The sequence below is a fragment of the Zootoca vivipara genome, chromosome 3, assembly GCF_963506605.1.
Source record: "Zootoca vivipara chromosome 3, rZooViv1.1, whole genome shotgun sequence".
NCBI lineage: Eukaryota > Metazoa > Chordata > Lepidosauria > Squamata > Lacertidae > Zootoca > Zootoca vivipara.
In genome coordinates, this window is record NC_083278.1 from 31,367,026 (window position 1) to 31,393,561 (window position 26,536).

Genomic DNA, 26,536 nt, shown 5'->3' on the forward strand with positions numbered 1-26,536 from the left:
TTTGATGACCGCACTTAAAGCTCATGCCCGTAAGAAATCCGTTACTTCAAGATGCAACCCATGCCAAGCCTCCTTTATGCTTTAGGGCGGCGATTAGGCGCTTCCATCAGGGGAGGGAAGCGCAGCAATTGCAGCAGCAGAGGAAACAATTCGAAACGTCACGTCGTCAGCTGATCCTCAGAGTCCGCACCCAACCAGCACCAGCGGACTACAATTCCCAGAAGCCCTTTCGTGACCCACCTCACGTACCCCGTCCTCCCGGGCAAAAGTTTGAAGCCGGGAGGAAGGGCGTGCGCGATGGGCTAGTTCCCGCGCGGGTGCTCGGTTCGCGGGGCTGGCCATCTTCTGCCGAGGATCTCCGAAACGCCTGCCCTCTTCGGTCTCTCCAAGTCGCTTGCCTGGGCATGCCCGGGCGTGCAAGGTAGGTAGGCGTCGCTGGCGTCATCGCGTGCCCTGATGGTGAGCATTGGGGCTGCCCCTCGGTAACCCGCCCCTCCTGCTGCCTCTCCGGCCTCTTCCCTCTCCTCCAAATCGCCTCTTCCCCACACTTGCATCGTCGCGCTTATGTTTGGAAACGGCTTTCGTTGCATTGAATGGAGGCCTTTTGCATAGCCACCCACCCGAGTACCGCGGTTCTTTTGGTGAGCATTCGCGGGTAAGAAAATGCTAGTCCCGAAAACGTGGTGTGTTTTGCTGTCTAACCGTTTCCTTGGTTCGCTGATATTATTGCTCCTCGGATAACTCCCCACTTGGAGCATTTCCTTGGGTCACCGCTGCTACTCCCCCCCCCCGGCCAGTCAGATAAGGTTTTTTATTTTTAGGGTCCCCTCGAGATGTCCTTTTTTAAATGGCACGTTCGTGGTTTGTGCTTCCTGGTGATGCTTCTCCCCGCACTGTGCCATAGATGAGTCCGCTTTTAGTACTGTTCACGCCTGCAAAGGTTTCGTGGTGGTCTTAACCTGCTTCAGGTCCAATCGGTGCATATATCCCGTACTGTTCAGATGTGTTTTATTTGCATCTAGTCTTCGGACTCTACTTCAAAGCGAATGTTTGACTTCAGTAGAAGTTTAATTGTTGACTTAAAGATAAGTTACATCATAAACAAGCTTAAAATGCTAAAATTGCTCGTTGGATCATAACTTGGCCCTCCTTTTAAAAGGTTGAGGAAAACTTCCTTTAACAAATACTAAAATGCAACTCTAACATGAATATAACTGAATGGAAATGTAACACAAACATAAAATTCTGTATCAGCATGATTCTATGGTATAGCATGCCCTTTTATCTATTTTATCCTCATGAGTTATACATTGGTCAAGACTGCACATTTTATATTTTCTCAACCCAGTAGATAAGTTGTAGACTCATGGGGAGGCCTCTCCCTAAAATCTGTACTAAGTATTGTCTTCTATATGCAGTATATAAGATACATAATATGTGAGGTCTTCAACCTGGTTAAACCACAGGGACAGGTGTTTTCAGAGTATGGCATATTTCTGAACCTCCCTAAAACAGCTGAAGGCATTAGATTTAATTGGACTCCAGTAAAGGCCATCCTCTCTGTTTCTGCAAATCCTTAAAATAGCAAGGTAGTATAGAAAGCGTGTATAGGAGATTCTTATACAATGGTGCAATTCTAGTGATTGATGCAGTTGCTCTGTTCATCTGAAGAGAGATATCAAACAATCTCTGTTTAAAACTTTTTACAAATAGAATAGAGTCAGAAAGGGCCACAGGGGTCATCTAATCCAACCCTGTAATGCAGGAATGTTTTGCCCAATGTAGGGCTCGAACCCACCACTGAGAATAAGAGTCTCATGCTAGTTCAGAAAAGCCTAATGTCACCATAGGAATGAAACTAATCCCGTCCACTTTCCGCTTAGCAAACTCTAGAAGGAAGGTGTGTCCCGCTTTCTGTTTAAGAAAGCAGCACCACCAAATATCTGAAACAGAGTACTGTACAGAGTACTGTACAATTTTCACCTCATCTAATGGCCACATATGTTTGTGAGGTCAATCAGTTTGGTCTTTTGATAGGCTGCAACCCTTCATTTTTACAGTAATTACCAAAAGGCTGAAGAAGGAGACATGACCCAATCAGGATTAAAGACATCAGTATTGTGTCCCCTGTGTATAGAAGGGATGACATATTTTTTTATCACATATCTCTCTTTCAGAGGCAACAGTGAGAGCCAGACAGTTGTGCAACCACATCATTTATATATAAGTTGAAAAAGAGAGGTGCCAGGATGCATCATTGATGGATACCCTTTGTGGCTTTGATAAAATCAGAGTTCCCCTTGGTAATAATAATAATAATAATTTATTACTTATACCCCACCCATCTGGCTGGGTTTCCCCAGCCACTCTGGGCGGCTTCCAACAGAAATATTAGAATACACTAATTTCTTAAAATTAAAAGCTTCCCTAAACAGGGCTGCCTTCAGATGTCCTGGACATCATCCAGACTTTTTAAATGAAATGTTGATATAGACAGCCTGTATACTAGGCATGTCCAACAGGTAGATCGTTATGCAAATTGCTAATATGTTAAGGTGTTTTCCTCTCCCTTCCCTTTTCAGATAATGGAGTGTCTAGTGTCTTCTAAAAGAGCTGAGAATGCATCGCAAGAGGAAAGTGAAGATGACGTTGAGTTTGTTGGGGTATGTAAATAGTATCCATCAATCATTTATTGTATTTGACTAAAATCCATTACAAACCTAGTTACAAAACCGGCATGTAAACAGTATCTACAGTAGTACCTCAGGTTAAGAACTTAATTCGTTCTAGAGATTCGTTCTTAACCCGAAACTGTTCTTAACCTGATGTTCTTTAGCTAATGGGGCCTCCCGCTGCCACCGCGCGATTTCTGTTCTCGTCCTGGGGCAAAGTTCTTAACCTCGGGTACTATTTCTGGGTTAGCGGAGTCTGTAACCTGAAGCGTCTGTAACCTGAGGCACCACTGTATTTTAAATCTGCAAGCAACACCATAGTTCCCTCTAATAGCAAACTTGGGTAATTGAGTGCCTCTCAGTTTGGAAACTAAACAGATAGTGGTTTCTACAGACACGGGCAACTCCTTGGGTGTGCAGTGTATAAGCTTGTAAATTAAAATATATATTTTTCAACCCTTGAAATGCCCAGCAAGGAGATAAGGAATGCTGGTGGCAATTGAGCTCATAGAAAGAAGAGGGATATGGTGTAAAGCAGGCACCCCCAAACTTCGGCCCTCCAGATGTTTTGGACTACAATTCCCATTATCCCTGACCACTGGTCCTGTTTAGCTAGGGATCATGGGAGTTGTAGGCCAAAACATCTGGAGGGCCGCAGTTTGGGGATGCCTGGTGTAAAGAAACGTCAGGCAGAGAGAATAAGTTATTCAGTTAAATCCATAACTCAAAGCAGTTGAGATAATGGCCTGGTTTTCACATCAAGGCAAGCCAAACTATGGTTTATTGGGACCATGCAAATATTTCCAGCCCACAACATCTGGAGGGCACATTGTTGGCTACCCCAACCTGATCCTGGAGAGCTATGTCTGAAAAGTGGTCTATAATTAGTAAATATGTAAAATAATAAATCGAAATGTGTTGCGATACCTTCCACGAAGAATGCCATTGTGAGGGAAACCAATGTAGCCCCAGGCATTGGCCAAAGCAGCAGAGAACTTGCTTGCCCCCTCCCTACCAGGCAGAACACTCTGCTCCAACTGTCAGTTGCCTGGGACTGCAGGGTACAAGCAAACCAAAGAACAGGCTGGCCTTTAACACCGGCCAGAGGGCTGCTAGGTATAGTGATATGAGGCTTTTATCTGTTCTGAATCGTCGTGGAGGTAATTTGAGAGGTAGAGTGTGAATCTTTAAAATAAAGCACAAAGCGTTTGAAACTAAACATTTTTTTTTAGTGCACTGTCCACATCCGAGGAATGTGGGGGGAAATGAGCTGTCCTTATAAATCTGTTGCATGTGTCTCATTTCATAGTTAACCTGAATTATGTGGCAGTGCATTCAGATTCCTTCAGTGCCCAAATACAGATAAATTTATTTTTGTGGCCCATATACATATGCGGGTTTTTTTCCCTTTAGGAAAACATGAGGAATTCTGAAAAACTGGGTGGCATGTTTCCTTCTTGCACAAAGGCTAAGCAATTTATAAAATTCCCTTCTGTTAGGACTTTAATATTATGTTTTTATTTTGCTTTCCCCCTGCTTAAATCTGTGTAGCAACCTTGTGAGATGCACTAGGACAGGCACCCCCAAACTGCGGCCCTCCAGATGTTTTGGACTACAATTCCCATCTTCTCCAACCACTGGTCCTATTACCTAGGGATCATGGGAGTTGTAGGCCAAAACATCTGGAGGGCCGCAGTTTGGGGGTGCCTGCACTAGGACTTAGATAGTGACTGGTCTAAGATCACCTGGGGAGCATAGTTATTAAGTGGGAATTTTAACCTGGGTCTCCCCAGTCATAGTTACACCAAATTAATGGATCACCGGGGGTGAATGGTTATCTGTAAATGCATATAATTAATAAATGTCATTTGACCCCTTCCTTCCTTCCTTCCTTCCTTCCTTCCTTCCTTCCTTCCTTCCTTCCTTCCTTCCTTCCTTCCCTCTTTTGTTTTCCCCACTGCCTGTTTTGAATTGGCAGTTCCTAGAGATAAAGGACTTGTTGCCTGGGTCCTTCTCTGAAGGTGGGCTTCCATCAACAGAAGAGTTTTCCTGGATTGTTGGATGTTTCGCCACCGTCTGTTAGTAGGCAGCCTGTTTTAGAGCTGGACTCCATTCAGTTGTGTATGGCAACAAATGATAATCTGAATTAGGCAAGAATGATAATGATACTTATAAAGGCTATGCTTCTGAATATGCAATCAATTTGTTGTGCTCCTAGATCTTGTAACTTTTGCAGACATGTGTAGAAGGGGGGCATTGCTAAAGGTTATCTTCAGTGGGTCAGTGGGTCTGTCTGTTAACCAGAAGGTAGCCCAGGGATAGCTGTGGGCAAGATTCCTGCATTGGAGTGGGGTGGATGAGATGACCCTCTGGGTCCCTTCCACCTTAAAATTCTGTGATTCTGTGCATTCTCTTCCATAGGAAGCTGTCTTGAGACCAGTTTTGGACTGCATTGAACTTAGCAGTGGTGACGAGGACGGTAGCAGTTCTTCTACCGTGAGTGTTCTCTACCGTTTAAAATTGTTGGACAAGAGTTTTCTTTGGAATTATTCCATTCTATCTGTCTAAGTTTGTATCTTTTGAAGGGGAGTACAGTACATATGGTTCAAATAAATTCTTACTTTATCTATACAAAGACCTCTGAGATTATTTTATTCTTCTTTACCTGTTTTATTTGTATACTGCCCATCTAACCAATTCTCGGGAGTTTACAGAAGCAATAAAACACAAACTAAAAATTGAAGTAAAAAACACTAAAAGCAGAAAGCCCAACAACATAAAAAAACACCCTCCGTGTAAGATCAGAATGGAACACAACAGCTGAAACAATTAAAACCAGCATAAACCACAGCAAGGAAAAAAATTGATGTAAAAACTGAAGCATCCAGCAGATTGCGATAAGTCGGCTTGAGACACAGGGAAATCTACCTGGTGCATAAAAGATCATAGTGTAGGTGCCAGGTAAGCTTATCTGGAAAGGTATTCTGTAAGCAGGGGTCCATCGCCAAAAAGACTTTCTTGCGGGTAGCTGCCCACTTAGAAGATTTGAAGCGAAGGCTTGAAAAAAAATGTTACTTTATCACCACTCCAAATATTTTATATGTCTGTATCGTATCCAATTTTTAAACAGTATTTAAATTAAAGCTACAGATCCTGAGGAAACTAAGAGCAGGTTCTTGCATTCTCTGCGCTTTTTGTTTTTATACATTTATTCCATGTGGGTCTTTGATGGCTTGTATTGAACCCTTGTGAACGGGATTTTATCCTTGTGAATGTTTTTTATCCTTGGCAACCTTTTGCTTAAGAATTATTCTCCCCCCCCCCCGCCCCGGTACATTGTTTGGGGGTTCTCCAGACCCCTGGAACCAACTAGGGGTGAGCAAATAGAAAGCCTACACTTTGTATTGACGGGACTCATTGGTGGAATCCCACCCATGATGTCTAATTCAGCACATAACCTGTGCCAGCAGGATCACTGGCAACTGGTGTTGTGGAGTACAGTTAGTGGCTGTTGTTAAATCGGGCCCATCCCTCAAACACCCAACAATGCTGTGCAATTTACATTGCATCGTACTTGTGACGATGATCCCTCTGACACATAGCAGCTAAGTTGAGTATGACATCCTCAACCTACCCAACATCTGAGGGAACAAAGCATTAAGCAACAGCTTTTGTGAGGTAAGGGTAAGTTGTCATCTGCCTCAGGGTAAAACCTCAGAAGCTGGGGAGAGCCCAAGTAAAGAAGGGCTGGAGGAAAACAACTGGCTTCCTTCAGATGGCAGATGTAAGTTTCTGAGAGACAGGTGATCACTTTGAGAATTTATTAGGCTGTGCCTGGATCAGATAGATTTATTCTGACTAAAGAAAAACTGAGGGGGGAACTGGATATTTATGCCCAGTCTGTTATTAATACCTTTCAGAGGAAGGGAGCCAGTGTCTTGAGTTGGTTGGTGTAAAAGGCTGTCCTCTGCAAAGGTCTCACCAGAAGATCATGACTCGTGTAGTTCATTAAACTGTCCAAGCAGCCAAGAATACAACCAGAGGAGTTTTGGGGATTGTCCCCAGTAAGTGTACAGTGGTACCTCTGGATACGAACAGGATCTGTTCTGGAGCCCCGTACGCATCCAGAGTAGTACTTACCCTGAAGCGCCAAATCTGCGCATGCTCCCTGCGTGATTCAGCGCTTCTGCGCATGTGCAAATCACTGAACCCGGAAGTAACCTGTTCTGTTACTTCCGGGTTCGGCGCGTACGTATCCTGTGCATAGCTGCCAAGTTTTCCCTTTTCTCGCGAGGAAGCCTATTCAGCATAAGGGAAAATCCCTGTAAAAAAGGGATAACTTGGCAGCTATGATCCTGTGTCGTATGCAACCTGAAGCATACATAACTAGAGGTATGACTGTACTGGGTTGTTAGAGCATTTGGCTGGGGTGGAGGTTTAGGCAATTTGGCTTGAGGTTAAAGCCAATTAGAAGCTGATGTCAGCAAAGGTGTTTGTTGAATCTTCAGAAATTGTCAACAAACACTGTTAAGATCCCAATATTTATTTATTTATTTATTTCTCTCTCTGTGTCTGTGTGTACACACATACACACCCTTTAATAAATCAGCTGTCTTAGTTAAATGGTCATACTGTCTCTAAAAGTTTGTGTCCATCTTATACCTAACCCAACTATAACAGCTGCTAGGAGGTTTTTGAAAGCATTGTGAGTGAATTAATGGTACCTGAAAGTTAAAGAAGCAGAAATACCTTAAACCTGTGTTTGTATAAACCTCATTTTGTATAGAGGTTGAAGAAACCAGTATCCGTGACAGGTGCCATGTGAACAGTACGGAACACAGCATACTTTTTAAAAAATAGCCTAATGGAAGTTGTTTTTTTTAAATATCTATCTGTCTGAACCCATTTTTGTGTCTGTTAGAAGATGATGTAGCAATGGTCTTAAAGTATGCATCCTCTTACTGAGGTGTTTGGAGAGTTCTCATGACTGGTGTCTAGAAAATGCCTCTCTGAGCCTCACATGCTTTTAACCATGCATTATCCCCAATACTTTTATCCCAAGCTCCAAATGGTGGCAGATTGAAATAATTGCCCCAGCCCCAGCCCAATGTAGTGGATGATAAGATGTTGCAATTGTCTGACAATTTGTGGCAGATGATAAATATGGGAGAACTTCTCTTCATTTGTAGGCAAATGCAAAACGCAAAGACTACGTCGATTATCAGAAAGAAAAGGTTGCTTCCACACTAGACCGCTTGGCACGCCATGTAGAGGTAGAGAAACAACTGAAAGAGGAGAAAAATAAAGCTTTCAAGGTATGATTTCTATTTTTAGTTTTACAAAAAACCACTAGGGATTACCATCTAGGTTTCAAACCACTGTTTGGCTTCAGCTGTTATTTCCAAAGCAGAGCTTGTTTGTTTGTTTTGTTTGTTTTAAAAAAGATTAAATGGCCTATGTTGGGTAATGTGTCCAGCTAGATTTTTCTCTGCTGGTTCCAAAATATCTTGGTAAGCACCCTTCCTCATTAATCCTTGAACCTGGTTTCATGCTGCCATTGTGTCCAGGCTGGAACATTGTGTCCAACGGTACTCAGTCCTTCCCATCAGTTCAGCCTCTCAGTAACTACTGTACATTTGTTTATGTATTACATTGCCAGGTTGTGCTCTTTCACGTTGCTGTACCCTTTCTGAAACTTTATAGTCACTTGGATCAGTTGCTTTTTTATTATTATTTTAATGACCACATGCTATGGCTCATGTGCGGTCATGATGGCTGTGGCAAAAAGCGCTAATGAGGGTGGACCTTGTGGCCCAGTTTTCCAGCATTTCCTCTGCACCTGTGAAGCCTGAGGCTTTAAAGATAGGAAGTTGGCACACTTAGGAATATAAGACTGTATCTGTTTGCTTTGGGTAAATCTGTCCATGTTTTTTGCTGTTAATCATTGTGTTAAATATAGCATGCAGGCATTCGAGGCTGTTAGGTAGCCTTTTCCAAATGACTTCTTGTTCTAGGGTCAGGTTCTGGCATAACAAGTGTTGACCCCTCTCTAACAATTGAAATTCAGCCAGCACAGGCTATTGGGGATTCTGCAAAGAGGTAGTGATTATAATATGTATAACTACTCTTGTCTCGCAAATAACTACAGAGGCCAAGCTGTGATTTGACCAAAGAAGTAGTTCAGTTCAGTTCAGTTCAATTTAGTTTACTGTGTTTTAGCAAACAGCCATTACACTAATAATAATAATAATAATAATAATAATAATAATAATATTGCTACTAATAGTGGTTACTCCCCAACCTTTAAAGGACAAATTATTTCCCATACCTCCCTTCAGATTTTGTTACATGAGTTTGTAGCAGGGTGGATAAAAATCTGATTTTTTAAAAAAAATCAAAAATATCGGATTTTTTAAAATTTAAATTGGATGTTTTTAATTTAAATCAGGTTTTTTTAAAAATAAAATGCTTTTTGAGGAAAATATATTACCATCCAAAGGTTATTCCATCATGAAATAAAGATTAGTTTTTTAATTATGTAGAATAAGGTTGTATATGTTTAAATTTTTTGGTAAATAAATTCCATTAATCCATTCACAATGTCATGCTCTTCCAGAGGTTTTTGTAAGATTATTGGGCAGTTTCTCTGCCTGCAAGATATTATCACAGATGCTTGGTTTACTTTTGCAGTTCTCAAAACTGAATTTGACTCGGCAGAGATCACATGCCTCTTCTTCACAGCAAAAATGTTATAACTTGAACAGAGTTGAGAAAAAGACCTTAGTCCTATTGTTCTACAAACCTATGAATACAGAATCAACCCCTTCAGTGCTAAGTTTCAAGAAGTTCAGTGAATAGAATAGAAACAATATTTTTCTGATTGTTTGGAGTGGACAGTATTTAAGTTTTTCATGTGTAGGCTGGGCTGACAGTCTTAAGCTTCTTAAAATATATATATTTTGTTTTTGTTTAGCCAAATTACTTAACAAACATGGATGTTTGTTTAAGCAAATAACATATGCTGTAATGTTATTGTTTCAGTTGAATAAATCTATTTAAATTGTTATTATTAAGGTAATGATTTTTTCCCTTCCTAAGTACAACAGAAAAGTTGTCCAAATACAGTATGAATGATTAACCTATTAAACTGGGGATAAAAAAACCTAATATGAAAAGTTGTTATTCTAAAAATCTTCATCTACCAGCATATTAAAGTTATACCAGCAAGAATTAGTCTTTATGTAGAAAACTATGATTTAAATCAAGCCTTACTGACTAGTGATTTAAATTGTGATTTAAATCGTGATTTAAATCAGTTTGATTTAAACCAAATCCACCCTGGTTTGTAGAGCCTTAGTAAGAAATGTGGGTGTTCTGAAGGATGTATACTTCTTTACATCAGACAAAAGAAAACAGGTCTTTGCAAGAGACGGTCTTCCCTTCTGTGATCTTAACAATCGGTGGATGTAGTTGTTTCTAAGATTGTTATAAAAAGGGCATTCAAGGAATACAAAACATATACCATAGTTTTCCATGTATAAGATGCTGTTTTTTAAATTTTAAAATAATGTTCCAAATTGGGGGTTGTCTTATACACGGAGAGTGCAGAGGGGGACAAGTGTTTGGTTGCAGCCGCGAGCAGGAGAGTGTAAGCGGTGATTGGGCGGGTGATTGGTGGCTGCGTCAAGGGCTGCTGTTGATTGGCTGCCACTGCATCAATATGGCGGGCGATTGGCGGCTGCTGGCAGTGAGCGGGCAGAAGAGTGTTGGCTTTGTCGATGCGTGTGACTGGCAGCGTTGGTCAGGTGGGTGAGCAATTATCACAACCCCCCCCCAAAAAAAGCTCAGTAACTGTGGGCAACCCCCCCCCCCATTTTTTAATTCGGAGTCCCCAAAATAGAGATTGTCTTATACACGGAAAAATACGGTACCTTGTTGAGGAATGGGCAAGGCTGTAATTCAGTGGTGGATCTGCTTTCCATGCAGAAAGTCCCAGGTACAGTCTTGTTGGGCATCTCTAGGTAGGGCTGAGAGAAGCATCTTGTCTGAAACCCTGGAGAGCCACTGCCAGTCAGTACAGCGAATGCTTTCACCTTGTATGTGTATATATGCTTTTCGTATTGGCGGTAAATCAGTTCTCAATCAGTGCAACTAATTGCACACGCTGTCTTCCGACTGCTGGTACCATTAGGAAAAACTGGATTTGCAACATGCTCACGGACTGCAAGAGCTGGAATTTATCCAGGGACATAGTGACACAGAAGCAGCAAGGCAGTGCGTGAACCAGTGGCTGAAAATGCCAGGTAATGTATTGGTACCATTATTTCACCATTCAGAGGGATGCACGGTTCTTCCGGATGAATAGTTCTACTTTAGTTGCAGTCGATCGCTTCTCCCTTTCAGACACATGTAGGAGTAAGCAAGGTACGGGTAGCCTTCACAGGAGAAACATGGGAGGTGTTTGAGCTTCATCCTTTTCTTCCATACAGTGATGGGGAAGTTTTGGGTCTCTAGCTGTTGCTAGACTACAGCTCCCATCGTCTCCCTGACCGTGGCCTATTCTGGCTGGGACTAGCGGACATTGTTGCCCAACAGCTGGAGAGTTGCAAGTTCCCCATCACTGCTTTAAGGAGATGCCGTAGCTTAGTACATTTGATATATTAAGAAGTATGTCCTATCTTTCCTCCCAGAAGAGCCCAGGGCAGCTAGGGTTGCCTGACTCAATAGCGGACAGGACTTCTGTGCCTTTAATTGCCCTGCTCTCTTTTGAGTCTGGAAACCTTAAAGAGAAACCAGCAGACCCTTTGCTTGGAAATTAAACAAAGGGCCTGCTGGTGGTTTCTCTTTAAGGTTTCCAGACTCAAAAGAGAGCAGGGCAATTAAAGGCACAGAAGTCCTGTCCACTATTGAGTCTGGTAACCCTAAGGGCAGCTAAATGCTTACATAGCACTTTCCGAATGTGCAAAGCACTGCAGATGAGGAGCCCAAGCTCCACTCACTGTGCCTGCAGCTAAAGAATCTTTAGCAGCAAGGCTGAGGTCTGTGTGTGTCTTTGACAGGTTTGTCTTCAGAGTGTCTTTTTCCTGTGTAGTCCTGCCTACCCACCCTAGTCTTTCTTAGCTCCGGTAAGTTTCATCATTTGGAACAAGTCAATCTAGGAATGCAGAATGACTTCACTTGCTGTGACCAGGCACTCCAGGATGTCACCATGAGGCATCCATAGCCACATCTTACGTGAACCACTCCGCCACCGCTCACCTCATTCATCCGTGCTGGCAGATTCCCTTGGATTGAGGTGGCAGGCCTCCTGTTAGCCCAGTGTCAGGAATGGGTGTGTTGCTGTGTTCTTTCCTTTCCTTGAGGTTCACATACTCACGAATCGAGCTTTGTCCTGGATGAAAAACAAGGGAAAGCTTTAGCAAGGGCAGTATAGTCAATCTCCATGCGTTTTAAACAAAAGAAGCAGCGTGACATTACAGCAGTGTGATCTATTTTCTAACCTGTCTTCGAGCACCAACTACATGAGGGTTTTTTGTTTCACATTGTAGGTCTCAAGCCAGGCACTCTAAACTCCGGAAGGAGAGCATTACCCCGGAGATCAGACCAGATACAATCTGACAGTAAATCCATTTTATGCCCAATAATGCATTGCCACAGAAAATTTGACAACAGGCATCTTCTCCTGGGCCACCTTCAGAGGTACAAGTATTTTAGTTTGATCAGGAAATACGTTGCTAGACTGCCTGAACGTGGGACACTGTATCTTACAGGTAGTCTCAAATATGCACTGCACTGATTGTTGCTTTGCAGAAATTGTATGCCTCTAGATGCCAGGAAATGTTCGGTTTTGCAAGTATATTCAGACTTCACATATGTTTTAGTAAACAGGTTTTTTTCCCTAAACCTGTTGTTGTTGTAATGGGCAACCTCTAAAGGTTTTCTTATTGTTCATATCCATGATTTAATCATGCAAATTTATTTCCTTAGGTTTGATCATTCTCCATGCGATCCATCAATTACACTACATGGATGTCCACCTGATGCATTTGCCTGCATAGTCTGCACCAGAAGATTTCCCACGTCTCAGCTATATGATGAGCACGTTTCTTCTAAGGCAAGAATTTTAAGGAAATGCATGTTTTCACAAAAGTAGCCGGGGGGGGGGTATCTCCCCTCAGAAAAGTCCCATTTCATAAACTCATACACAAATCTTTGCAGGGATTTTACTGCTCAGGTTTTGCTTTTGATAATTTTTCAAATCCAAAAAAAAAAAATCTGCTGCTTGTATGTGGTTGTGGCTCATAAATGGAGCAGGTACTACAGTGGAACCTCGGTTTATGAACACCTCGGTTTATGAATTTTCGGTTTATGAACGCCGCGGACCCATCTGGAACGGATTAATTCACTTTCCATTACTTTCAATGGGAAAGTTCGCTTCAGTTTATGAACGCTTCAGTTTATGAACAGACTTCCGGAACCAATTACACCCATGTTTCAGTTTATGAACGCTTCAGTTTAAGTACTCCGCGGACCCGTCTGGAACGGATTAATCCACTTTCCATTACTTCCAATGGGAAAGTTCGCTTCAGTTTATGAACGGTTACTCCACGGACCGTCTGGAACGGATTAATCCACTTTCCATTACTTTCAATGGGAAAGTTCGCTTCAGTTTATGAACGCTTCAGCTTATGAACAGACTTCCGGAACCAATTGTGTTCATAAACCGAGGTACCACTGTAGTTGATATATTTTGAGTTATGCTTTTAGTATTAAGAGAAAATTTCCATCGCATCTTATAGAAAAAGTTCCTCATAATGTTGGAAAACAAATGTTCTCCGTTTATCTAAAATTGAGTTATTGTTTTGTTTTTTCCCACCCCCTCAAGGCAAATGAAGGTGACGGCCATGAAAAGAAATACCCTCCTCAGCATATTCAGTGCTTTGCATGTCCATGCTGCTTTCTCCTTTTTAGCCTGAGAGATGAGTGTCTGCAGCATATGTCTGAAAAGAATCACTTCTCTCAGGCTTTTAAACTCAGTGGTATGTCTCTTTTGAAATGTGTATATTTTTCCACCTGAAATGACTGGATACTGCATGATTTGAGGGGGAATGTGGTAAAATACATTGCAATTTACATGACTGATGAAGATGATAATGTTACTTTAAGGAAGTGCCCTTAGCTCCATGCTAAGTATGCTGAATCTGCTTTCTAGAATCCGCTTTCTTCATTCCCCACTTCCTTGTGCATGGCCACCGATGCAAATTCTTCCCAGACTGTAAGCTAAGATGGGCTTTGTCCTCCCTGAATATTTCAAGTAGGAAGATTTGGTAGGTCAGATCAGACTTTCAAGGTTATAAACAATTTCCTGTTTGCTCATGCAAATATAATTAAAATGTAAAACATAATGTGGCTTATGTTGGACAGAAAAGAACCTGAAGCTAATACAGTGGTACCTCTACTTACGAATAACTCTACTTACGAATGGAGCTCCGTCCGCCATCTTGGATGCAGTTTAGAATTTTTAGATAGGGTTGCTTCGACTTACGAATTTTTTCTCCCAATGCATTCCTATGGGATTCGACTTACAAACTTTTTGTACTTACAAATGTGCATCCGGAACGCATTAAATTCGTAAGTAGAGGTACCACTGTATATAGAACAGCACAATTTGGTTTAGCTGCTTTTGCTAGTCTGATAAAACAAGGAAATATATATATTGAGAATGTTGCCAGGGAAGGTTTTTTTCCGGAGCAATGTCTGTCCTCTATAATAGTGTGGCTGAGGTGTATGGTATTGTTCCCTCTAGTGTGCAAGGTCCATAAAATATATATGTTACTGCTTAAAATTTAGGATACTTCTGGGTACAGCCATATGATGGGTGCCTTTCTGTAATTCGGTTTCTCAGGTTATATCAAGGTATATTAGTTTTGCCCTTCTTCCTGGCAGCTAATAAATTTTGAAATGAGTGCAAAGCAAACAGCTTAAAAAATAACTGTCCCTGCACTCCTGTCCTGACCAGTCTAAACATACTAGGACCAAAAACATCACTCTTGCAACACTTCTGAAAGATGCTCAGATTTGACTCTTGAGAGTGTGACATTTCTCAGGAACCAAGGGATGTTTGTTAGCTCATTCTTAACTGCCTGGTCTTGATGCCTGTGTGGTATTGTTGACATGATTTTCTTACTTACTTGAATCATTTGTAACCTTTGATTCTTCTCCTTGTACCACCTGGTTGTTCCTTGAAGTAAGTTTTGTATGTTGACTGACAGGAAATGGACAACAGGTTGCAACAAACCCTTAAGTCAAGGGACGGGGAAGCTGTGGCCATCTAGAATCTATGTTGTTGGATTCCCAACTCTGGTCAGCTGCAAATGGTTAGCATTGGTGGAGCATCACTGCTCTGGTGTGATGTGGCCTAGGTGCCACCGGGCCATGCTTGCAGTGCGCCACCCTTCTCTGGTGCTGCACTCGTGTCTACGTTGGAGGAGGGGGACACCAGCATGTGGATGGGCCTTCCTTTTGGGAAGTGAATAAGGTCTGGTCCTTTCTGACTCAGTGATACAATAACTCTGTGCATTCCATTGCAGATAAAGCAACACAAGCACAACCTTTGCCATTCCCAGCCTATGCAAAGAATCTTCTGATCTCCTTGTGCAAAGAAATCCCGTTCCAAGTGAAGTGCACATCCTGCCATCAGGTGTTGCGTTCTCATGTGGAGCTAACGGCACACTTCAGGTCTGTCGAGAGCCTTCCTGCTTGATACCTTACCCCTGGGCTAAGATACCTTACCCCTTCCTGCTAAGATACCTTACCCCTGGGCGGAGAAGACAGAATCCTGTGCTTCTACCAGCTGCCAGTCTTGGCTTTAAAGGGCTGTGTTGGGTATCTGGGGCATAGCCACTGAAGAAGAGGCAGATTTAGGAGGCAATGACTGGCAGTGGCCTAGTGTCATTCATTCCGTTTGTTTGGAAGGCTGCTAACCTTGGAAAATTATCTAGGCCCAACTAAGCAAATATCCAAAAATAATGTTTAGCATGTGAATGGTTGTTGTTGTTTTTAGACCATACTGATTTTTATTTTTTTGGTAATGCACAGCTAAGTAGGTATTACAATGTCCTTTCCCACTTTAGAACTCGTTGTCGTGATGCTGGCCCAGTGACTCTGTCAAAGAAGCGCATCTGCCAGGTCGCCGAAGTATTTAAAGCCAAAGGTTTCTGTCACACCTGTAGCGAGCTGTTTATCAACGACACCCATATCCGTCAGCATATTTCCAAAACCTTACACAAGGTTAAAGTTTTCACCACGATGGAAGAATCCATCCTGGCAGTATGCCATGTCAACGAAAGGAATAAAAGTGCCTCTCATCTACAGAAGAATAGCAGCTTTTTAAAATCTTCTCCTCTGAAGAGGCCTTCGGACTCGATTGAATCCGTTGGCGATGAGGGGGGAACGGTTTCAAAACGAATAAAGGACTCAGAAGGCAAAAGCCAAGAGGTTAGCAGCGTTCCTGCCGTCAAAGCCTGGGTGTGCCAGTGCGAGCTGGCGTTTCCTTCTGAGGAGCTGGTAGAAAACCACATTTTTTCCGAGAACACAATCTGCCACAAATGTGGGGTGTGCGGCAAGCTTGCGGAAAATGCAAGCGTCATCCGTTTGCACATGAGCCGGTTCCATGGAGGAGCACACTTGACTAATTTTGTCTTCTGGTGCCAGGTCTGCAGTGTAGCTCTTCAGAAAGTAGATGACGTTAAGGCCCATGTGACAGAATATCATGGTGTGCACAGCTTTTACCGTGAGGATGCTGCTGCTGCTGCTGAGGATGCTACAGCTGAGGATGCTACAGCATCTTCTAGTGCACTGTTCGGTAGTTCACTTGAACAGAAAGACCAAACTCCTAGCCCTATGGAGCAGTCTCCACCTTCGAGCCCCATGGATGTGTCAGGGTCAGGGTCTCACCAATGGCAGTGTTGTATGTGCGAGGAGCTCTTTGACTCTGAAGACAGCGTGAAGCAGCACTGTGTATCATTAGAGAGCCATCACTTCCACAGGTACAGCTGTGAGTTGTGCAAAATGACATTCCGGAAGAACGAAACTTTCCATCGACACTGTCAGGATAAGCATAACGGTGTCGTAAAGGTCAAATACTTCTGCGGCTTTTGTGGCGACCTGTTTTTTGATGCCGAGGAGCAGTTCTTGCTTCACTTCAAGGGCTTCCATAGCACAGATTACATATGCGTGTCTGAGGGAGCGGGGACATCAATCAAGAGTACCGAAATAGTAGAAGAGAGCAAGCGTCTGAGCTGTGGTTGTCGGGAGAAGTACGCTAGCAAAGAGAACAGGAAGGCGGATTACAAGAGGTGTCAGAAGGCCTTGCTGGAGAAGGGCAACTTGTGGTTCCGCTGTGCCTTGTGCTCCTCAACAGCGCAGAGCTTTCCTGACATGATGGTTCATCTCGTGACACACTCGGAGAAAAACCCTGACCAAGAATTGTACATTGTGAGGTGTGGAGCATGCAACAAAAACTTCAGTGATGTTGGAATTGCCCACCAGCACTTTCACAGCAAGCACTGCTTCCCACAAAAGCCCCAGCTAGCCCCAACTCAAGCAGGAAGTGACGTCTTCCAGATTTCCGCCGGTGGATCCTGTGTAGACAAAAAGCCTGAAAACCTAATGCTTTCGGAAGACAAGACTGCAGCAAGTGCTTCAGAGAAGAAGAGGCCAGGAGAGCTACCCAAAGAGCAAGTTAAGAAGCCACATTCTGAAGGGCTTGGTCTAGGTAGGTAGAAACCATGGTATACTTTGGATGCCCAAACAAATATGTCTGCTGAGAGAACCTTACAGAACAATTGGGGCTTGTCAACACTTTGCTTGCCCTGCGCCTGGAAAGCACGGGTCCGAGAGGTTTTCCACTTGTCGCTCACAAAACCTGATTGCTGTTTGGTTTGATTCAGCGGTGAACCACAGGTTTTCTCATGTGTGTGTGTGTGAGAGAGAAAAAAATGGAAATGTTGGTGAGCCATTGGTTAAACTGAACATGTAGCATTTCATAGCCTCGGCAAACTCTGCTTATATAATTGTTTCCATAGTGGTACAAGAAATCTTATTTAGTCTTGCACCCATTCTACGTCATTGATGACAATTTTTCTAGCCATGTGAATAAGAAAGGCTTAGGAGATTTTTGGTAGTTGTTTTTGAAGGAAAAGAATGTGATTGTTGATACTGTAATTGTGAAATGGTTACAGGACAGTAAAATCTCAGGCGCTGTGTGGAAATTCATTTTATTCAGTAGACTTGTATCATGGCATTATTTTGTAAATAATTTCCCCAGCACCTGAGAGCCCCTCTGTATTTGTCTGTATTCCTCCTCACTGTTTACAATTACGTTTGGGCAAGTAATCATCTAAAACCAAATGCAAGCTGCATAAAAACAAGCAGAACCTCATAATGAAAAATGTTGAAGTTAGTATAAATTTGCTGAAGGAGGTACCCTATTGAGTTCATATGAATTACTTAAATTGCAATGAATTTTTAAAGAATTTGATATGCTTTGTTTTGAATTTTTTTCTACAACTGAGGAATCCATATAATGTTTGTTATGCTTCCCTCTTCTTCCCTTCCACCCAACTATCTAGATGACAGAGACCTACCTGATCTTGATTACCTGTGTACCATGACTCATATTATTATGATGGATTTGGATAACTGGGGAAACCTTTTCCATCAGTTGCCTGCTACCCTTAACCAAGGAACTTTTATCTGGGGTTTTCAAGGTAAGGAACTTGTTGGCAGTGCAAACTTTCCCTTGATGCACACTATATAGCACATGTGAGTCAGATAATCTACAAATGTAGCAGCATACATTTACACAGGTTCATGGCATACAGCATTCCTAATTCAAGCAAGGTGTGTTAATACAGGGGTATTAAGCCCTGAAGGACATAGCTGACAAGTACTTGAAGTGCTTCCCCCAGAATCGGTCAAACCCAAGTTCTTGAGATCTGTGGTGGAGGCCCTGCTTGCTATAACACACACACACCTCCATGAGTACAATTCAGGAGGTCCCTACACACAGCAGGGTCACCTTAGTAGCAGCACCTTGTCTTTTTGAACCATCTCCCAGCACAGATCCAGTGGTCCCCCACATTGCGTTAATTTAGGTATCGGTTTAACACCCACTGGGTGGTGCATTTAGTGAAAATATTGTAAGTGATGTCTACTTGAAAACAGTTGAAATGAGGATCGACCACCTTTTGTGATGTTAGGAGTAGCTCAGTCCTTTGCCCATTACTATGGGAGCATGTTTGGCCGCACAAATTAGCAAAAGGTACAAAGCTGGAACATGTATAGTACATTGCATATATCAACCATGTGCAATTTAGATTGCCTGCTTCTCAGAAACATAATTAGTATTTCACAGGGTTTTTTTGTTTTTGTTTTTAAAATATACACTCTTTTTAAAAGTAACTGTCTATTCCCTTGTCCAGTCCCTTGAATCTCTTAACAGTGGCTGTTTTCTGGTTTAATGCTTAGGTGGGCACAACAACTGGAAGCCACCTGTGAACTGCAAGATTTTTAACTACCTTAACAAGATTGGGTGTTTCTTCCTCCATCCACACTGTGGTACGAGGAGAGAGGCTGCCGACTTTGCAATCTGTGTGCATGTAAGTTTTCACGCACCTGTGCTGTGATAAGATGCAAAGGAAATATTTTGAGTTAAGGTGTCAGTTGCTGGCATACACTGAGAATCCTATCACAGTGTGTGTGTGCGCGCACACACACACACACACATATATATACACCTCTTGATTGTAAAAACAAAACAAAAAACACAACAATGTGTTTACAATGTTTGGGCTAAATAATGTTCAAGTCTCGTCTACCTACACAATATGAAATCCCTCCCACTAAAGAAATTGTTTGCCCATTGCTTTGCATAATTCATTCTTTGTTCCATAGGTGGGCCGTCTAGATGAGCATCTACCGAAGCATATTCCTTTCACTATTCTTTCGGGAGACAAAAGCTTTCTAGAGCTTGAGGATCAGCTTAAGATGACTCAGCGGGCAACTCGCATTCTAGATCCTCATAAGATTGATGCCGACATGATGTGTGCCTTATTGAACAGCATTTCAGATACAGCCAAAGGTATCCTTTCAAACACGTTTATATATACAGCCTAGGCATGCATTGCCTGGTGGAAGCTACTTCCAGGCTTGAAGCGAGGAGAGGGAACCTGTTCACGTACTGTACTGCTTCCTGAATAATTCCCCATCAATATATCACATATAGTCCACTTGTAATTTAGTTTAGTTGAACAAGTTTGCAGGGGCTCTACAGTATGGGCCAGCCACTAGGAAATGAGAGTAATGGAGGCAAAATAAAGATCATAAAGCCCATTAGTGAGCAATGTGTTTATGCTCTGTTTAAGGAACAGCCTATGACAGGGATGGGGAAGGTTTTTGGCCCAGCAGGCCAGATCTTTTATCTTGCCCCACTACTGGCGAGCCAGCATGGACAGGTATCCCCGACCCCTCACCTGCCAGTCAATCATGTGATATGATGACGTCCTGAGATTGGCACCCGTCACGGTGCAGTGCTTCCCAAATATTCGGCAAACATCATGTTGCCAAGCGTGTAGGAGGCACGGCACAAGGGCTTTGAAAGCCCTCTACTTTGCCCTCGGAAATTTCTGAGCACAGGGCTATCAACGTTCTTTGCACAGCGCTTCCGAAGCACCAGGTGATTGTTGAGCTTTGGGTATTGCTATGCAGAGCAAACCACTGCAGAGTTCACAATTTGTTACATAATGCATAATGATTTTGCCCATATTTTACTCTGAGAAACAGTTCTTGAGGTCGAGGTAAATTTAGGAGCTATAGCTAATCCCAGAGTCCTTCTCTCCCACTTCTTCCTACAATGGCTTATTGTGCAAAATAAGTCACTGTTGCCTCATTTTAGATTTGAAGCCGTGGCACACCAACCTCAACGTTGTCTTCAATGCTCCTTATTATTTAATCACTTGTTCTGAAGCAGTTTTGTCTTGGAAGATCAGTGGAAATTCAAGACAGTTGAATTCCCCCTCTTAAATTATTGTTGCAGCATGGAAGTTGCTGCAGCATAGCTCATTCCTACCCTGCAAAGGAAAAGTCTAAAGGTGTACACTACAAGATCTTATGTTTAGGGATTTAGTTCTGGTTCACAGAAAGCCAACAAGAGCTTCATTTAAACCATTTTTTTGAGTTCAGGTGCAGCACCCTCGAGATCAAATTATGCTAGTCCTGCCTGTATAAGTGAGTACAGAATATCTTGAATTGAGATTTTAGAGGGTTCAGGGGTCTCTTTATGGAATATATCTCTGTTGTTGATATACTTTGTAAAAATGCATCACTGTTGTTGAAAAGCGTATAATTTGAGTCGTCCCTGTTTGCCGTTCTGTGCAGTTGTAATGGGGGTTAAAGTATGAAAGCCACATGCAGGTTTCATCTATTTCGTTGCATGTTCAGTTCTGTAAAATATATGAACTTGCAGCTGAGTGTCGGCATGGAACTCGTGTTCTTTCCCTACATGGAAATCAAGTTGAAGGGTGGCTTTCAAAGGACATCGCACTAATGGGAATGCATTCCCAATTTATTTACCATCCATCTTGCTAAGCTAGCTCGGTGTGGGTGTAAAGATAAACCTCCGTTTTGGTTATATGTTGCACACTATTTCAGGGTACTGGGTTTTGAAGTGAGGAAGAAAAAGTTATGACAGCCAGGTTTTACCAGTCAACAAAACTCTGAAGAGGAAAGCTAGTTGTGAGAGCTGTGGCAGAGGGCCTTCTCGGTAGTGGCGCCCGCCCTGTGGAACGCCCTTCCATCGGAGGTCAAGGAGATAAACAACTACCTGACATTTAGAAAACACCTAAAGGCAGCCCTGTTTAGGGAAGTTTTAAATCTGTGATATTTTAATGTATTTTGGTATTTGTTGGAAGCCACCCAGAGTGGCAGGGGAAACCCAGCCAGATGGGCGGGGTATAAATAAATAAATAACAACAACAACAACAAATATTGCATAGTTAGTTCTCTGTGTGTCTTTTTACAGAAAATGAAGTGGTAGATACTCAAATGGGAATGGAGCAGGTTTCAGAAGAAACAAAGGACCAAGTGGGTATGTTAATTTTGCTACAAGATGCTTATTCAAGAAATGAAGTGACTGTAGAAAATTAGATTCAGCAATAGTATCAAACAAGGAATAGAAAGCTTTCCCCCCACTATATGTGCATATTCCTATATAGGCACCGTGACAGAGAAAAGTGGCTATAGCAAGAGAAAGGAGTAGTATTCATAAAATGGGCCTTTGCTTACAATTTGAGACATGGATTTATGTCCAGTTAATACAGTGCTTGGATGTTGGCCTTCAGAGGAGTGAGCCGGGTTGTCTGCAAAGTCATGATACAACAGAGGCTCTTATGGAGGCAATGGTTGTATGAACCAGCACCTTTGTGTGCGGGGGCATATACTGTATGTGGCCCCCCACAATTGTGTGAGCTGTCTTTCTAGAGCTGTTGCGATCGTGCACATTGTGACAGCCTTGTACCTGCTAGCCATCCCGCATACCCCCAGATGCTAACGTCTGGTAGCTGCCAGCTACATGAAGAAACATTTTTAAAAGTTAGAACTTGCTTTAGGAAGGAGCACAGCTTGGTGATGTCTGAGATCTACGTGGCAGCATACCAATTTAGTAAATAAAAGAATAAAAGTGGTAGAGCGCTTGGTTTGCTTGCAGAAGTTTCCAGGTTCAATCACTGGCTTCTCGGCGTAAATTTGGGAAGACTCCCGTGTGAAACCCTGGAGGAACCACTACCAGTCAGCATAGCCACAACTGAGCTAGATGGACCCAGGGGTCTGACCTTTCTGAAACCGCTGATTAGGAAGCGGTAGCCATTTCTTGCCTGAGTCAGTATTTCAACTATGCATTTGTTTTGCAGTTTTTAAGTCCTGCTTCTTTAATGCAGGTGCAGAGGAGGAAGATGCAGCATTTCAAGAGGCCATCAGGCGAAGCATGGAAGAGATGTGAAGATGGCTTGATATCAGTGCACTAAAAAGCATCTAAGCTGGCTCCCAAGTAGTTGAAATTTGTTCATCCTATTACAACGATTAAAAAAAAAGTACTGGTTAACATTTCACAGTCTCAATGCACTTTAAGAACTGAGCTCCACTGACACATCTAAGCACATCATAAGCTGCAGTGGATGGAACTTGAGTACCCTTAACTGGATTTCAGTTTTCCCACATATTTGTCTCTGTGATATACAGTATACAGGTGTGGTATGGGACAGCATATTTAAGAGGCTCAAAAATGTAGTTCCACTGTGTGACAGGATGGCTTAAACCTTAGTTTCTTAAAACTATCTGGTTTGTAAACTAGGCTTGCCTTTTTTGTTTATTTCTTCCTCTTCCTCTCCCCAGGCTTTCATTTTTGGATGTTAATGTTTCTTTCCTGTTGTACATGCATTTCTAGCATAAACATTGCAACAGATACGTACTGAATCCTCATTTTCTTTTACTGTCTTACCTTAAGGGGAAAATTAAGTAGTACTGCAATCTCCAGTGCTCTGGCAAACTTGTGACGGGTCTCCAATGTGACTTTAAGAAGTGAAACAGAATTTTGAGGGCCTAGTTATTTTCTTTCACCTTTATCTTTGTATGTACTTTTTATGTTTTGAGAACGAATGTGGCACCAAACTGACTGGGCTATAGGTGTATATTATGCTTCCTGCCTTACTAATACTGCCGCAAATTATTTTCTTCCCCCCCCCCCCAATGTTTTAATTCAGAAAGGCAAACCCTTTCTACATTCCTCCATGGTTAATTTATTGTGGTTATTTTTTTAGAACATCGTTTTGCGTTTGTGCATAATTAAAATATTGGTTACTTTTTGCAGTATGTCCTCATTTCAGTCAGTTGCTACTTGACTCATGCATAGAAGTGTTGAATGCAAAAGGTGGTAATTTTAAATCACTGTTTCTAGTGCAGGCTTCTTGAAGGACTGCTTTGGAGTGACCATCCACAAATACACACACACACACACACACACACACACACACACACACACAACCCATGAATACAATTTTAAAAATGCCAGGAACGTTTAGCAAATTATCCTGATTGGGAAGGATCACCCTTGCTAAGAAGGGTATTCCAGTGTAGAAGCACACTGTGTTCTAGGTTCCCACCTAAAAAGAAGTAACCTACCTTTAGAAGTATGTAACCTACACTCTAATGGGAAAACTTGAACATTTATTAATGGTGTAGGGCCGGTAAGGATTACTTTTCTGGACTGCTGGATCTGGAACAGTAGCTTGTACTATTCCTGTCAAATATCTTTCCCTATTCCCACTTCTGCATTTCTCTGTAGCTAGCCAGTTAGCTACGCGCTCCCTCAATAAGCTTCAGGCCATGCTGTGCCACCAAGCTGATTTACTAGGCTGCCAGTCAAACCCTGTTTTGAAACTCTTTATTAGGAGAATGGATTGCAATACAACTTCCTTCAAAAATCACAACATACAATCTTTGCTCCTAATCTGTTGACAAGAATATTGGCATTTTTCCTTGGAGTCCACACTGGTTTGAGCAGAAACAGCTCTTGGATACTGTATGTAACTTCCATGACAATGGCACTTTGGTAAAGTTTGGTGGTCGCCTCCCAGCCAGAGGTTGGTGGGCTGCAATTATTGTATGCATGCCAGCTATCTGTTCTTCAGGAAGAGCTCAAATGCACTTTTCATCCTCCGAATTCTAACGTGAAACAAAAACCTCTAATTTCAAAGGAGCAGCCCAAAGTACGAATAATCTGTTGCTTGTATTTCCCACCATTTGACTCTGGTGCAGAACGCTCTTAGCAAACTTGCAGTGTACTATATTGTATGCAGTGGTGGAGGAAGAGGAGTGGGGGGGGGAGTGCACCGCCCCCAGCAGCGCAGTCCCAGTGGGGTGCCATCACGGCATGGTATGGCAACCTTTTCACATGGTGACTGAGGAACAGCCCCAGTGGTGGATATCTTCAGCGAAGAAGCGTATGCAAGCCTCTCCAAAGATGCTGAGGCTGCACCAAAGGTGCAGATCATCACATGAAGTCTCCTTCACATGTACTGATGCACATAGGGGTGTGAATCTGTACATAAGTTATTCATCAAGTTGTCGGAGTAAGATTTCTCCAAACAAACCGATTCAGGAAATTTTGCAAACATTGGTTTTTTTTCAGTTGAATGACAAGACATGAGTAGAAATTTAGGCTAGTGGGGTGGGTGAGTGATCTTGTAGCTTCTGTAGGATGGCTTGCAAGGTTGATAACGCAGCGAGGGCACATTCATCTCTCAAAACGTTTCTGATGAGCGCAGTATGCAGGATGGTCCTCAAAACACCCCATTCACTTAGTTACTGCTAGCTTGCTTTCTGTTCTTTTCACACCAGCCAAAATGAGTACGTTGGCATGTTTTTTTTATACCTTCTCTTACACAAGTACCCTTCTCAGGAAACATTTGATGTTACTCAAAGTAATCAAAATAAAAACAGCCAAGAACCACACCACGGTTGCAGGTTCAATCCCTGTATAAGGACAGCTGCATGTTTGTCATTGTTTTGAAACTACAAGAGGTTAGCTAGATTTACCTGGATTTCTTCCTGTTCTGCTATGGTTGCTTTATCAGAAAGAGTCCTACCAGTGCCAGTCAACAACTGCACCCCCTTCCAATTTAACTCATTTTTGTTACTCGTGGAGTTTCCCACACTGAGTAATGCTTGGTATTGTTTTCCGCCATCTTGCAAGAGCAGCTTCGTGTTTAAGAGGTAGGTTGATAAATAAAAGGAACATTTTGAAAGTAGATTCATCTTAATGAAATTTGTCCTAACCAGGAGATAGAGGTGAGACCAACAGTTCCACCGTTAAGATATTTTGTGGTTTCACTTAATTGTGGTTATAATGTATCCAAATTTTAATGCCCAGTTGTTTAACCAGTTGATCTTTTTAAAGATTCAAATATTTAGTGGTAATATCTACAATATCTTTATGCAGATTTATGCTAAGCCACTCAGGTACAGTGTAATTTACTTTGTACCCTGAAACTATACTGCAGACGTATCTGTGGCAAGCCAAAATGATGACACAATTGTTTAGACATGGTATTTTATTCTTTATTTTCAGTTTAAAAGCTGCTTCCCATCTGTCAGTGAACAACTCCTTGGTTCCAAAAAATAAGACAACTGCCTCTCCTTTGGGTTCTTTTCATTGTGTCATGTGTTTTTAATGTAAGGTTTTGTGTTTTATGTACCTTTATGCTAAATATTTGTTTAAAATACATATATATATTTAAAATAAAAAAAATCCTTCCAGTAGCACCTTGGAGACCAACTAATTTTGTCATTGGTATGAGCTTTTGTGTGCATGCACACTACTTCGAAAGCTCATACGCCAATGAGAAACTTAGTTTGTCTGTAAGGTGCTACTGGAAGGAATTTTTTAAATTTTGTTTCAACTACGGCAGACCAACACGGCTACCTACCTGTAACTAGAAATACATTTTTTAAAATGGCTTTGGTCCTGCTGAAGTTTGTAATAAATCTTCAGGGGGTTCTCTTCCCCTGCACCCCACGAGGTGATTTGCCTTTTCTTTTTTTTTATGAGGAGGAGGAGGGAAAAGAGTTGAGAGACAACTGCAGTGCAGTTAATGGGAGTAATGTTTCTGTCAAACTTTTGGCTCCAGCTCAAGAGACTGCAGTGCCCCCCTTTAAAAACAAAAACCTACAGCCTCTCCACTTTAGGATATGCGTCAGGATGGAGAAAAAAAGGTTAGCCACTTTCTCAGCAAGAGGGACACGTTTAGCTG

At 42.2% G+C, this 26,536-nt stretch overlaps 1 protein-coding gene across 6 annotated transcripts; it reads left to right on the forward strand.

Annotated features, from left to right (window-relative positions):
• Nucleotides 1-232: 232 nt before the first annotated feature.
• Nucleotides 233-23,980, forward strand: ZNF451 (zinc finger protein 451). 6 transcript variants are annotated; one of them, XM_035109720.2, is made up of 16 exons: nucleotides 233-421; nucleotides 2,583-2,663; nucleotides 5,094-5,168; nucleotides 7,862-7,987; nucleotides 10,864-10,975; nucleotides 12,221-12,371; nucleotides 12,660-12,786; nucleotides 13,558-13,711; nucleotides 15,263-15,410; nucleotides 15,806-17,448; nucleotides 18,305-18,442; nucleotides 19,203-19,333; nucleotides 19,629-19,815; nucleotides 20,916-20,960; nucleotides 21,754-21,819; nucleotides 22,667-23,978. In XM_035109720.2, exons 2-16 carry the CDS (start codon nucleotides 2,586-2,588, stop codon nucleotides 22,726-22,728), a joined length of 3,243 nt encoding a protein of 1,080 aa, XP_034965611.1. In that variant the 5' UTR covers nucleotides 233-421; nucleotides 2,583-2,585; the 3' UTR covers nucleotides 22,729-23,978. The 6 variants fall into 6 exon arrangements, with proteins under 6 accessions (XP_034965611.1, XP_034965609.1, XP_034965613.1 ...); XM_035109718.2 differs by lacking the exon at nucleotides 233-421 and adding an exon at nucleotides 450-641 and having other exon boundaries at nucleotides 22,667-23,979; XM_035109722.2 differs by lacking the exon at nucleotides 233-421 and adding an exon at nucleotides 450-655.
• The last annotated feature ends 2,556 nt before the right edge of the window (nucleotides 23,981-26,536 follow it).

Coding starts and splice junctions, on each gene's coding strand:
- ZNF451 (XM_035109718.2), top strand. CDS start 594: ATGGAGGCCTTTTGCATAGCCACCCACCCGAGTACCGCGGTTCTTTTG. Junction 7,988..10,863: donor AGAAAAATAAAGCTTTCAAG/GTATGATTTCTA, acceptor TGGTACCATTAG/GAAAAACTGGATTTGCAACA. Junction 12,787..13,557: donor ATGAGCACGTTTCTTCTAAG/GCAAGAATTTTA, acceptor CACCCCCTCAAG/GCAAATGAAGGTGACGGCCA.